This window comes from Anas acuta, chromosome 6 (assembly GCF_963932015.1).
Source record: "Anas acuta chromosome 6, bAnaAcu1.1, whole genome shotgun sequence".
NCBI classification, from domain to species: domain Eukaryota; kingdom Metazoa; phylum Chordata; class Aves; order Anseriformes; family Anatidae; genus Anas; species Anas acuta.
In genome coordinates, this window is record NC_088984.1 from 19,095,414 (window position 1) to 19,109,880 (window position 14,467).

General features: G+C 39.1%; 2 protein-coding genes across 12 annotated transcripts in view; one reads left to right on the forward strand and one right to left on the reverse strand.

The window, feature by feature from the left end:
* The window catches only part of CSRNP3 (cysteine and serine rich nuclear protein 3), a 103,885-nt gene that overhangs the window by 64,942 nt on the left and 24,476 nt on the right, over positions 1-14,467 (forward strand). For 8 of the 9 annotated variants that reach the window (XM_068685634.1, XM_068685632.1, XM_068685631.1 and 5 more), the window contains one exon: positions 5,256-5,426. In XM_068685634.1, the coding sequence (XP_068541735.1) occupies positions 5,256-5,426 (171 nt within the window). Of the gene's footprint in view, positions 1-5,255; positions 5,427-14,467 lie in introns of those variants that run through there. The other variant, XM_068685639.1, reaches the window with a different exon arrangement.
* Positions 6,206-14,467, reverse strand: part of GALNT3 (polypeptide N-acetylgalactosaminyltransferase 3) — a 57,674-nt gene continuing 49,412 nt past the window's right edge. For 2 of the 3 annotated variants that reach the window (XR_011097579.1, XR_011097578.1), the window contains exon 18: positions 6,206-14,448. The gene's annotated coding sequence lies outside the window, so the exon portion shown is untranslated. The remainder of the gene's footprint in view (positions 14,449-14,467) is intronic. The other variant, XR_011097580.1, reaches the window with a different exon arrangement.

Below are 14,467 nucleotides of genomic sequence, written 5' to 3' on the forward strand. Positions count from 1 at the left end.
AGGATGTATTTCCCGACTAAATATTGTAATCTTGCTTATATGTTAACTGTGATATGTAAATGTAACATTTAAAGTATCTAATTAAGAGTGTTAAGGAAGCTGAGTTGATTTTAAGGTGGCCAGAAAACAAATTAATGGAATTCAGTTGCCTTTTACTGAGGGGAGGAAGGGGGATCAATGCTCAGAAAATGAATTATGAAATGAGCAGACCAAGCTATCATTGCCCAAGAGATTCTATTGTTTAATACATCTGCTTTTGTTTTCAAATATTTCCTCTTAAAGTCTTTTAGAATTTGTCAGATTCCCATCATTTTTAAAGACAAGTCACATGTACAATGCCAGGAGTTACTGATGCTGCAGTCCAGTAACATGCTGTGGGGAGGAGCATGTGTTCAGTAGTAGTGTTGAGGTGGCTGTAAAATACCCTGTACTTCCAGCAACTCTCTTTGACCGAAATATATTTTGTTATGTGGTAAGGATAGCCTGTGGTTTTTGAGGACTGCAGATCTTTTGCTTCTGAGTAAGGTTTCAAGATTAGTCCCTAGATCACCTCACCTTAGTGGAATAAGAAGCAAGGTAATTAGAGATTAGATGGTTGAATGTTTTAATCCATAACTTCTGGATGGCTACCGTTTAGCATTGAACCCCCCAACTCAGCTGTTTGGTATGTGAGATCCTAGTGCTGCACAGCCACAGTCCAAACCCCTGTCCTGATGGCAGGCCCATGTATCTTCAAGAACAGAGCCTAGGTCACTCTTACAGCAACTTTATTTTAAAAATCTGCTGCTGAATAGGTGTCCTATCTTTCACACAGTAGTTTAACAGTTTAAGAGAGCTCACCAGGACGCTAGAGACCTCAATCTGTTTTTCAGGAATTGCTGCCTCTGAGCTATAGCTTAGAGAGACTCTTAGTCCTCTGTCTAGATGTGGACCGTTGCACTCTGTAGAAAATAATGCCAAGATTCATAGGCCAGAGAGAGTGTGCACAGGTAGCTTGCCAAGTGTTCTGTTGTTTTAAGTAGCCTTCAGGTACATAAACAATCACTCATGGGATTGGGTCCAGCCCAACCCTTTCTCTCAGTTTTCAACATGCACTACAAAATCATGTTCCACTTTTCTTTTGTTCTTAGACACCTTGCTTGGAAGAACACCAAGTTTCCAGCTCCCAGGGAGACGTGGACATGAGTTACTCAAGCATCTCAAAGCTCTGTAACTTTTGAGTATGTGCAGATGCAGCCTTTACGCCAGGGGAACTTGAAAGTGAGACCCTAAAAAAGCTTAGATGCCCTTGAAGAAGTGTGTGACAGATAGGTAGAGTCTCTCAGGAAAGCAGTTTTTATTTAAGGACTGGACAGTCAAAAGACAGGGGCATTGGAGTGGTTCAAAAGTTTTGAGCTTCTTAGCAGAAAGCCGCTGTTCTCCAGTCAGCAGACAGTAATCAGCCATTTCTGTGTCCCTGTGCCAGTGCAAGGAGTAAAACAAGCATGTGCAACTGTGACTAGTTGAGGCTGTACTGTGTGTGCTTGGCAGTGTGTACTTGCCACTTGCCTAGGTTGCAGACCAGGTCTGCTTGCCTTTTTTTTTTTTTTTTTTTTTCCCCTTGCCCTACTGAACACAGCACCAGTTCCCAGAATCAGGAGGGCTGTGTTAGGGACCAGAGCTCCCTGTACGTTACACTCAGGAGTTGGGTACCTTCTGTTGGGAATCTGTTTCTTGTTCTGGGAATCATTAACTCAGAATTGTGAAGAACCTGTTTGAATAGTAACTGTGTGTACAAGTGCTTTCAGATCTGCACATTTTTCCCCCCACTTTCTCTTCCTTGTTCTGGCTGCGCTGCTTTGGCAAATTTCGCAGATGCCGAATCACAGATTCAGAATGGTTGAGGCTGGAAGGAGCCTCTGGAGGTCACCTGTTCCAAACCTCTGCTCAAGCAGGGCTACCAGGTTGTGTTGAAGTTTATGCCCACTGTCTCTTGTCTTGCACTGGATGCCACTGAAAAGAGCCTGGCTCCATCATCTTTGCACCCTTCCTTCAGCTATAGACATTGATGAGATTCCATCTGAGCCTCCTTTTCTTCAGGCTGAACAGTAACATCCCTCTCAGCCTCTCCTCATAGGAGAGGTGCTTCGGTCCTTTGATCATCTTGGTGGCCCAACGTCGGACACCCTCCAGAATGTCCACGTCTCTCTTGTACCAGAGGACCAGAACTGGACACAGCACTCCAGGTGAGGCCTCAGTGCTGAGAATGTTAAGAGTTACGCAGCTATGAGACTGCAAATGTAGGCAGTAACACACATTCAGGCAACTGCAGTGGATTCAGTGGATTGACAGGCTCAGCTTTGGGCTGAGGAACTTGATTTTGTGGTTCTGTTTGTGTCTCCATCGCCATGCCCTCCCTGTATCCCCGCACATCCCCCCCAGGTATAACCATGTTTCCTAACTCCATACACATCACGGGGTGCACTGCACCTCCATTGTAATCTAATTGCTTTTGGGGATTGAAATGTAAGTATCACTATATAAATGCAATAAGATCTCAGTGACTTCTCTTCAGCTATTTCCACTTTGTGGGAAATACCAGTATAGGTGGGGTTCTCTCTGGTAAAGCATATTGCTGGACACTGGTGTATTTTTGCTGCTCCTTACTGTCCAAAATATTGTAAAGGCTGGAACTGCTGTGATTTTGAAGGGTCTGTGGCTATAGTTTTGGGAGATTTGTTTTGTTGGTCTTTTTTCCTGATAAACTAATATGAAACTTGTTGCCTTGGGAGAGCAAGTCAAATGAATTTAAGAGGCTGTGCACAGTAATATAGCAACATTTCAGCCTTATGCTTAGGGGAAATTGACTGCAAGGATGAGGAAGCAGAGCCGTGTATCTTGCAGTGGGCTGTGGCTGAATTTCTCATTCCATTGCTTTCCACTGAAGCATTAAATACTGACTGCTACTGGAGACAGGATATTAAACTTGCTGCAATCATGTATGTGCTTCTCAGAGCTTTTACTTCCTTAAGAGGTGAATGATCTCCTTTATTATAAAACTTTTGTTCTAGCCCTTGTAATTAAATAACATAATGAAAGTTTTGTATAATGTATCTGTAATTTCTAGTTTTGGCTTACAAAGGCAAGTTCAAACTTCCCCATAACTTCATCCTGCTGTGCTTAGGATCTGGCAGGCAATGTAAAATGCTTTGTCAGCAAAGCAAAGCAAATAATTCGAACTAATTTCTGTTGCACTGGGGTGAAGCTGTACTATTCTTCAGTCTCCTTCCTAGCATTTCCTGCAGACAGATCTGTTTGCTGAATTACCGTTTTGAATTAGTCTTACAGACTTTCTGTAACTTGATGAATCCATCAATATGTTTTTCATAGCTGTCAGCTTCATACATCCATCTTTGTCCTGTTCTAGCTTCATATCAGGCCAAAAGTTGGTTGCAATCCTGTGACAAGCTGCCTTTGATTTTTCACAGAAGGAAACTCATCTTAGGGCTTGAAGGGAGCTATGGGATGCAGAGGAGACATTCAATCTATTTGGTACTAGACTGCCTCTGAGGTTTAGCAAACATATCTTAGGATTTATCAAAGTGCTGTCAGAACAGGATCAGAACATAGCTGCTACTTCAGTAAGGCTACCTCTGTGATAATTAAAAAGATGAGAAGATGCAGGCTGAGGACAGCATTCTCTGGCTTCTGATGGAAGCAGCAGGTTATTAGTCTCATCCACAGTGGCTGTCAGCTGTCCACCAAAAACAGGGTGCCCTCTTCCAGGCTGCCTACTGGGCATGGCTCTAGTACCAGCTGCACCCTGCAGGATCCAGGAGAGTGCTAGGTGGCCTGGGCCAAAGCTGTGACACGTGCTAATTGTTAAGAAGTATGGCCACAACTGGAGTCTGTGCCTTGACCTTGTATCCTTTATTAGTAGTCATTTAGCCTGACATATGTTAGTTTCCTGACAGTTTCATGGTGTTTTTTTTTTTGTTTTTTTTTGTTTTTTTTTTGACAAACTTAATCATAAAAGTTTGGGTTGGAAGGGAGCTCTGGGGCTTCATTGTCTGAAGCAGAATGTACCTGGCTTGGAAGCAGTTAGTCCTAGAGGTAGCTGCAGGGATTTAAGTTGTTCTATTTGAGGGAGGGATGTGATTTGATTTTAGTGGGATTTGGCAGTACTCTGTGGTGTCCTCTGGATTTTGCATCCTGCTCATCTAGGATATCATCAGTCCTAGATAAACTTCTTGCCTTGGATAAGTATTAGCACCATTTACCTCTGCAGTGCTGCAGGAGGCACTGGGGCAGATATGTGTCCTCTGAACTAGCTACAGCTGCCCTTCATCTCTCCTTGGTTACACTAAGGATACACTTTCTCCTTAATTATGTGATAGTCATTGTAAATTTCTACCTTTGATGCTAAATTCCTGCTTAAATACTTATACTCTTCTATGTAACTTCAGGGGCATATTAGGCATCTCATTTCTTAAAATGGGGAGGAGAGAGTTTGGGAAGCAATTAGTATCTCTGACTGGAGTGGGGAATTTCTGAATTGTAAGGGTTTATTGAGTGTGAAACTGATACATGGTCTTCGTGACTTCATTGCCTTTTATCTCTCTGTAATACGGAATTATCAGATAATACTTAACTTACGATTTCTTTTAGGTGTGATGTGAGCACTAATTAGATCACATATTTGGCAGTGGGAACTATAATGTTCAGTATGATTTATTCTTCTTTATTCTTCATCTGTTCGTGAACATTTCTTCCTCCCAAATGAGAGTGTTAGAAGAGAAACTCCCACTTTTTCATTTTGTTTCACAGCATAACCTAGATTGGGGCTGATGTCCATAGAAATCAGGAATGCTAAGCACCTTGCAACTCATGAACAGCATCAGGCTGTTGCAGACCCAGTTCTCCCTGACCTGAAGAGAGTCTATATTTCAAATTAATTTTTTGTTTTTACATGAAAAGGGATAACTTCCAAATGGCAAAATACATACCCTGAAACCAGTCTGTTACCCATTATTCTAACAATGTAACTAACCATTTCCACAGGTAGCAAGTTAGAGAGTATGATTTATGAAGGTTTTTTTCTTTCCTGTGGCTTCACTGTCTCCTAATTAATTATACCTAATCTCATACTAAATGGCTATTCAAGATGAGAAGTGGCAAGTTATTGGTACTTCTAAATAAAAATGACTTTGGAGACTATGACTGCATATTCTGCAGTTGGATGTTTCAATGCTTCATTGCCTCTGTTCCTGCTACAGGTGCATGTGACAGCATTGCAGCAATGAGTGGAATTTTAAAGAGGAAGTTTGAAGAAGTTGATGGCTCCTCACCTTGTTCCTCTGTGCGGGAATCAGATGATGACATTTCTAGCAGTGAAAGTGCTGACAGTGGTGATAGTGTCAATCCATCCACTTCTAATCATTTTACCCGTAAGTACTGATGTTGTGTATTTAAACAATTATTTCTGTTCCTCAAAATAAAATTATAATAATAATTACAAACACCATAGTTAGATAAACGTGATGATTTAAAATTGAACAGATGCTAAAGCTGACTTTCAGAGTATGTGACTTGTTCAGAACAACTTAGCAGACCTGTACCTTTTTGTCTTCATGTTATCTATATAAATCTATTTGTCACTGTAAAAATTTGAAGTCTCTTGGAAGCCCCTGACTGTTTGCTGTTTGAGTCATGTATGTATTTTTATCACGTTGGGAGTTGTGCTTAAGGTATTTCAAGCAGGAACTGTAGGGAAGATGCTCTAGGTAAGCTTATTTATTTTCTATGGACAAATGTAATGCAGCTGTTAGCTATCTACAGTATTGTATTCTGAGAGTTCTTCTTCAAAGAAAATAGCATACTTTTTTTTTTTTTTTTTTTCTCCCGAATTGTGGAACATTGTGTATTAGACACAGAGGCACCTATCATTGCAGTAGTTTTTGTTCTTCAGGCAGGGGATGGTATCTCTGTACTCAGCAATTCTTCTGTGTACAGATAAGCATTTGTTCTTAAGTTAGCAAAGCTAGGTAGATTATGTGGGCAGCATATATGTATATGAGGAAGTAATTAAGGTTTTGTTTTTGTAGTTTATGATACTTGGTGGTGGTTATGCTGTTTTAATGATGAACTACATGTTTTAAAAAGCTGGGGTTTCCATCCTTCAGCTCTGCTATATACAAATCTCTCCACCAGTCTGTGGCTGTAAAGCTGTTTCTTAAAACTGTGGGCCAAGGAGTAGGTGAGTTTCCTTGTCACCACCCATATACAACATGATACTTACAAATACGTGGTTTAGCATGTGCCTAGAAATTGTGTTTGTACCATGTGATATAAAGGTTCTTATGATTGATTTTTCTGCCAAATGCTGCTGTGCATTTTGAGATAGGGTTTCGACATGAAGGTTCAAATCTCCTCTTTTTTTCTGTGCAAAGGTTATGCAGACAAAACTTTTCAGAAGTATGTATGTGTAAAAATCTTGATGAAGCATATTATATTTAAGGTCCCCTACAAATACAGAATCTTCTATTATTAAAATGCTATAAAGAAGTAAGCGACCGAATAAATCTCAGTAGTATTAAGAAACAGTTTGGTGGCAATATTACTTGCATGCTGATCTTTTAACTTTGTGTCTCTTTAAAGACTTACATGATTATTCATCACAGACTGAAAGCAGTCCTGTTACATCAGTCATTGCCACCCACATAGAAGACAGCAATTTTTTTGTGAATACACAAATACAAAGAAAGCTAGTAATTCACAGGAACATCTTGAAAGTTGTAATACATGCATATAACAGTAAGCTTTGATTATAGTTGACACAATACATAGTTTGGTTTCTCAATAATACCTGGAAGGGAAACTATAGGATTTCTGAGTGTTATGATTAATGATCCATGTAACTGAGATATTTGTGGCCAGAGTAATAAATGTGGTCCGTGCACGTGTATGCGCGCACACACACAAATATATACACAAATTGTACACAATACATTTATGCATATACATATATACATCAGCTGGCAGTATGGAAATAGGAAAAGAAAATTTTCTGAATCATTGATACTACTTTTTAAGCAGTATTTTCTTTAATACAGATGCAGTGGCCTAAATTCCAAGAACTCAATCAGAATATTCATAGTATTACATAAAGCTGGTTTGAGAGGGAAGGAATTGAGCAAGTGGCTTAGGTGCTACATTTGAACAGGAGTCAAGGAAAAGACTTTTGCAGACTGATATATGACAGAGGCATCTTTTGGTATCTGACATTCTGCTTTACTCTTATTGTATACAGCATACTTGCACAGCCTTTGTAACTTAATCACTTGCATCTTGCATCCAAATTCTCTCCTAGTATGCAAAACACTCAGTTTTGCATCTGATGGGGAAGTCAGGCTTTATTTATTTATTGTTAAGACATTGTAAGTGAGATGTTGCTCCTTCTTAATATTATCATATATTGTTTTTTCATGTTTATACAGTCAACATGTGCCAATCGAGCAGTGTTAGAAAAATCACTCATTTGGTAGCCTTAGGCACATCCGATATATATACTAGGAACTCTGTACTAAAAAGGTGATGATGTCTGATGGTAAAAGTTAATGTTTGCAATAAAGAATACTTGCATTTACATTTAAAATAGATGCAAAGGAGCAAAGATACTTGTCAAATGCTGAAAGACGTTTTAAATTTGATAAATGACTACGTCTAAAAAAATAAAACTTTTTTTGTTGAGATTTAATCTTTATTTTACTTTATTCTTTTCACATTCTTCAATTTTCAAGTGCTTTGATTCTAGAAGCAATGTTTTAATTGGACAATTGGTGTTTTTTTTAAACACAGGATTTGTTTTCATTTTTGTTTGTATTGGTTGACATCAGTTGTGTATGTTGTGTTTTTCAGGACAGGAACACTTCTTATGTACTAATTTTTTTTTAACTTGTAGATTTTTTAAACAGCATTATTTGGAAAAGCATATTTTGAGTTCTAGGAAGGGGTAGGAAGTGAACTGATCCTTTTGAGGTACTCAGCATTTTGTAGAAGTAAAATATCTAGAAATTGTCAATGTGTCATTTCAGTTACCTGCTGAATCCTGGTGTCGCATGGAGATGTTAAGGGGTTGAAAACTAGTTGCAAACTACATGCAGGTGTGTTGTTCAGTAACAAAACTGTTAATGATGTACATTGAATGATGTTCTGTTAATTCTTTAAACACATTAATCTCCCAAAATAAAAGATGGGAGCTTTTTGATGTTGAATACTCAAAACAGTACTTCTAAGGACATATGGAAAAAAAGAGTTCTGTACAATTTTTTTCAGTAAACAGACTGAAAAGAGCCAATGTACAAGAGAAGCTGGCTAGACTTCTTGCCTCTGTAATATATACCTGACTATCTCACTGACAGAAGTTACTTCTCTAAGCTGTTTCTTGACACTTACTACCCCATTCTTTTTTCTCTTTTGTGGGACACTGTTGCACGTAGAGTGGGAGTACACCCACTGTTTGAGCTCCTTTAAATTGCCCCTTTGAGCGCGCAATTGCTGTGGTTCACTGCTGTAATTCACCCCACTGCTGTGGTTCATCAGCTCCACAGTGAGTTTTCTTTGGAGTTGCCCTTCAGGATATCTATACAACTCCCTGACCATTCCTACAATTGTGTGCTGAGGGACACTGGGTTCCATGCACTAGCTCAGATGTGAGGGATTTTTCCTGTGTTATGGTGTTATGGATGTACATGTCCCTGAATGCTTGATCCATTTTTCTGATAAAGAAAAATACCCAAATTTAAGTTGCAGAATTACATGCCATTGAAAGAGCTGTTGCATTCTAGTGCTGTTAAAAACATTCTACACCAAATTAATCATGGATTAATCTCTTAAGGAATATACTCTGAGGAACTGCTGCTTTCCTGTGCCATTTCAACTTCAGTGTAGTGAAGCTGAAACTTTCAGACTAATGCCTTTATTGTAGAACCTTCTCAGGCAGGTGAAATCTCCAAAACTAGCTCGTCTGTCAAGATGATCTTCAACCATCAGTAGAACTTCAGTCAGTTTTCTGTGTTGCACTGTTAAATCTTATCACTGCCATTAACAAGGTTATCCTACAGCCAGCCATAATCACAAGTCCTGTCATTATGCTGAGTAGGGTGGATGCAGTGCTGTCTGTAGAGTATTAGATGCCTTAGGCTTATTATGAATGTGGCTAGTTATTAAAGGTTTTGAGAAGACCCTTCAGTATCTAAGTACTCTTACCATCTTTGATTTTGCAATCAAAGATAAGCAAAAGTATTCAAAAAACAAATCTTCCATGCACTTCTGTCCATATGCCCTTAAAACTACTGTTTTGAATGTTCTGTGGTCACCAACAAATTGAGCTGTCTCATCTGTGTGGCCACAAAGCATTTGGAAGAAGATATTAAATCCTTGGAAATCACTAGGAAGGTCTTCTTTATGTGAAGGATAAAGTATTATTTGGTATGAGGTTCATAACATAACGCCTGAGCCTTGAGCTTAAACTTTGTATTTTATTACTGGTAAGAGACAGAAATCTCAATGACTTAAATGTGGTGATGCTGGCTTATTAGGGGAAAACACGTAGAAGCATAGCTAAATGCAACCATTCTTTATTTGTGGCATATTGCAGTGATTTATACTGCCTGCCACAAGGCCTGGAATTTCCTTGTTAATGGGGAATACATTCTCATTGTCATTTGTTGACTAACACTAGGAAATGCAAACAAGTTGAGAGAGTCTCACTTTTGATTTTAAAAGTGGGTTAATCTGGGCAGTAAACACTGAGAAACTGAAAGAAATTCAGTGAAATGTGGTGCAATGTTTTAGCTCAAATGTTCATACAAAATTATAGGCCAGGGTATGCCTCAAGAGAAACCTGGCAGCTGTCTTTCATCTGGAGTAATGACTATTGTAGAAGTTTTTCAAAAATGTAAAGAGGGATTAGGAAGCAGGCTCCCACTGATTTTTAGAAGGATTTGTGTGATTAATTCTATGTCTTTGCTTTTGAAGATTTCTCTCAATTAAATTAGTGCATTTCACACACTCTACAGAGGGGAAGTTTTTGCCTTAAATGATGTGTTTGTTGAAGATGTTTGTAACATACACAGAATGTTTGAATATGCAAATTAGTGGACAGTTAAATGGGTAGTTGCATTTGAATCAAATGGCTAATCACAGAAGTCATCCATAAGATGGGACAAAGGATTGACTGTAACATCTTAGGAGAGTTCAGCAATTACAGTTGTTGTGCTTGGGCCTTCTTGCAAGGATACGCAGTGGCAGCTTTCCTCCTCACAGTGCTTGAAGCTAGGGCCAACGTCAGAAATAATCATCCAAGAAATAGCAGCTGGCATTTAGAGCAAATGGTGAGGCAGAGAGCAGTTAACTTCTCCCTGTAGGCTGATTATATTTGCAGAATGGAGAAACTGGACTGTTGTAGCCAATGTCAAAGAAAAGCATTCATCAGATAAAGAGTGGTGAAGAAGGAAACTTACAGCTTTCATTGAAATTTTAGCAGTAAATTTCCAGCTTTTAGTATGTATTTAAAGAATTTAACATTTCTGTAAGATTTTAAAGAAAACTCTGACAGCGAGGTAAAATGTTTAACTGAAGCTCAAATAAAATACCTGTCCCATTTGTGCCAAACTTCTCTACAAACTAGTATTTTTCAAAAACCTTTTAAAATGTGACATAAATGTGGCATTAAGCAAACATTCCCATCCAGCCACACCTGTCAGATTAATTTAGCTTTAATTTTACCTGAGGAAGGAACTAGAAGGATGAAGCAGTGAAATACTGTTAAGCTAGGTTCCACAACGTTGTCCATGTCCCATCAAATTTCCAGTACTCAATTTACTCTTTTCTGAGTATGCAGCTCCCTTAAAGACTTCCACATTCAGTTTTTATTTCAGAAAGTGTCTGCTTGCCCTCAAGCCCATGTGTTTCTTTGGGGTGGGACATAGTATGACACAGCACTTCCTTTTAATGCGGGTTTCCAGGCATGAAGGGGAAGCACTTCACTTTTAAGGGTTTTACATTTCTAAGTTAGTATATAGTCTATTTAGAAAAATACATTTTGGGAGGCAGTGGGGGAGTGGTATAAGAAATTTCTGGAATATTTTGTTTTCTAGGAAGACAGTGAAGCAAGGTGGCTTTTGTCACTGATGTTCTGGCCTACGTTACTATGATGTGTGGGGCTTTGCTGTTCTGTGTCATTAGACTTGATGAAACACTACATGAGAAAGTCATTGAGCAGGAGAATGGTGTTAAGCCTCCTTGCCATAGTGGTTTATGTGGCACTAAAAATATGTAAAAAGTACACAAATGGGATTGTAGGGTTTAAGAAAATTAGCATTTCTTCCTGTTTCAGATAGAGTTTTAATACAAAAGGATACATTTTTTTTCCAGCCTTTTGAAATTTTCATGTGCCTTAGATATTTCCATGATGGTGACAATGAATTTCTTTGCCCTCATTGATGCAAGAGTGCTTGTAATCTGCCGAGTAGCCATATGGTTCGCATTTATTTTAATGGGTCTTTGACATCAGGAGAATAGCTGAGACAGCAGAAGAAAGTGCTTATGATTTGGAGTTCAGCCAGAACTAAGATTATTTATGTTTAGTAATCGAAGAACTACCAGTTTGCTTAGTAAAAATGTTTGAAAAACGTTACGGGCTTAAAATGTTATTCCTATCAGGATTTTTATAAAATTAGGAAACATGTTTTGCTTTTCTTACATGAATACAGCTGTAGCGGGATCTATTCCCTCATATGGGGGTTCTGGGTTCTATTTTGGCCATTAGATGTATGGAATTAAATGCTCTCTCTTTCTCAGGTTTTACCCTGCTGTAGGTACACTACTCAGAGAGCAAAACGAGGATGTTCAAAGCAGATGAAAAGTGCAGATGTATAGAACATTCATTATTTGCATATGAGAGTACTTTGCTAGTACATTATTACATTATTGCTTACCTTCTTAATCCATTGTAACCAGCAGGTCAAGGGAGGTGATCCTCCCCCTCTACTCTGACCTGATCAGGCCTCACCTGGAGTACTGTGTCCAGTTCTGGGCTCCCCAGTACAAGAAAGACAGGGATCTCCTGGAAAGAGTCCAGCAGAGGGCCACAAAGATGATACGGGGCCTGGAGCATCTTCCCTATGAAGAAAGGCTGAGAGATCTGGGTCTGTTCAGCCTGGAGAAGAGAAGACTGAGAGGATCTCCTCAGAGTATATAAATATCTGAGGGGTGGAGGACAGAAGGATGTAGCCAACCTCTTCTCAGTGGTTTGTGGGAATAGGACAAGGGGCAATGGCTGCAAGTTAGAGCACAGGAAGTTCTGCACTGACATGTGAGAGAACTTCTTCGCTGTGAGGGTGACAGAGCATTGGAACAGGCTACCTAGGGAGGTTGCGGAGTCTCCTTCTCTGGAGATATTCAAGGCCTGTCTGGACACCTACCTGGGCAGCCTACTCTGAGGAACCTGCTTTGGCAGGGGGGTTGGACCTGATGATCTTTCAAGGTCTCTTCCAACCCCTACAGTTCTGTGATTCTGTGGTTGTAATTTATTCATACATGAGAGTTGGATGTGTATCATAAGATGTGTTACCAGCACATAAGAAATAGCTTAACTTGAATTTTTCAAATGTGGAATGAGTTGTGATTGTATCTTTCTTTTTCACAAGTTGACAATGTTTTTTTCTCAGGGCGGGGCACACAATATAGCTTGAGGTGCTGAAGAGGGTGGGGAGGGCTCACAGGTAAACAGTTCACCCCAATGTGCAGAGGTCTGGAAGTATCCTATGGGTATCTGAATTTTCTGCTCCATGCTTTGAGAATCCCTTCGTATGGTGTAGGGAGGGCCAAATTAAGACAGGAAATAAGGGGTACAATTACGTAAGCTAGAGAGATGCTGATATACAGCTTTGAAAAAACTGAAAAATGCATTAGTAATAAAATTCTCAGATACTGTAACCTTCAGTCCTCCAAAGAGATGTAAAATGAAAAAGAAATTTTCTTTGCAATACAGAAGGTAAGTGCAAGAAATCTTATGAGCCTTTTGGTAAGAACAATGTGATGGCAGCCATTATTTGAAATTAATTTAGCTGCAGGACTTGTTTTTTTTCATACAATGATGCCACTGAGGAGGCAGTCTCTAACCATAGTGTCCTAGTTACATTAAAATATATTACAAAAATCTGTGTAGTGCTACATCTTTTTTCACCATTAGTCTATTCACACATTCCTCTATACATGTTTAAACTTTTCTGCCTTACAAATTGCTTCATTCTTTCTTATTAACTGTTATTAACTGTTATTAATTATTGATGAACAAAGGCTTTTCTTATTCTCTAACCTCACATGGCTTGGATGCTTATTTTCATCTTTGTTGATGAGTCTTTTTTCAACGAGGTATAAAAATAGTACTTTTTGTTCTGATAGATAAAAGTTACCATTTCAAATTGCAACCATTTTAATAAAAATGTTGGTAATAGAAGGTATGACTTAGTGGCTCAGCATGGTTTCCAGCCATGCTTATAATTTGTCACTAATGGGAATGATCGTGATGACATTTGTGTGTCTATTCATTTTACGTTTACTGCCATTTCCTAGTAGATCTATCTTTCCATGGCTAGTAAACCACATGTTGGGTAAGACAGCTTTACTGAGTCAAGCCTTAACCTGTGTAATTTGTAGGAGTGTGTATAGAAAAGTGTTTTGTCTTGCAGGTGACAAAGCTATTTTCATGCATGTTAGTGTGTAGCCTTACGGAAAAATCACTGAAAGAAATCTTAATTTCTTGAATTACTACTGAACAGTTGTCCCCGTTCAGTACTACAGTTATATAGTACATGTTATGTATGTCAATGACTGAAAAACAGCCCTACTGAAACACGGAAAACTGAAGGGCTGTAATGAAAAACTTGATGTTTAGGCATTGTAGCGTTCTGTTCCTCTTTGGCTTGCCATATAGATGTTCTTCAGTTTTGGAATCCGTAGACATTCCTTGTATGTTCGATAGCCAGAGCAGCGTGTGAAGAGAAACGGCAGAATTACCATATGTAGTCATGAAGTAGTTATAACTGCTGTGGATAAACAGAATTGTTAAGAGAGACAGAGAATCTTAACAGCTGAGGAAAAGATGCATCCTACAATGGATGTGTGCATAAATATCATGAACAAGGATAACAAAAGGGCAAGGACAAAGAGCAGGCTGTGTTTCCAGGATGGGTTAACCATCCATGTTTGCCTATAAAAGTTTTACTTTAAGTCTTTGAGTCTGGCCTCACCTTTAGGAAGTTTGCTTGCAGATGGTTCCCAGTTTCCATTAATAGCCTGTGCTGCAGATGACCTGTGCTGTGGCTTAGTGCAGGTTGAGTGCTGCATGAATAGCGCTGTGCGGTGTCCCTGAAAGTGCAACAACCGTTCTGGCTTGGCAGACACCTGTGGGAGAAGGCTCGAT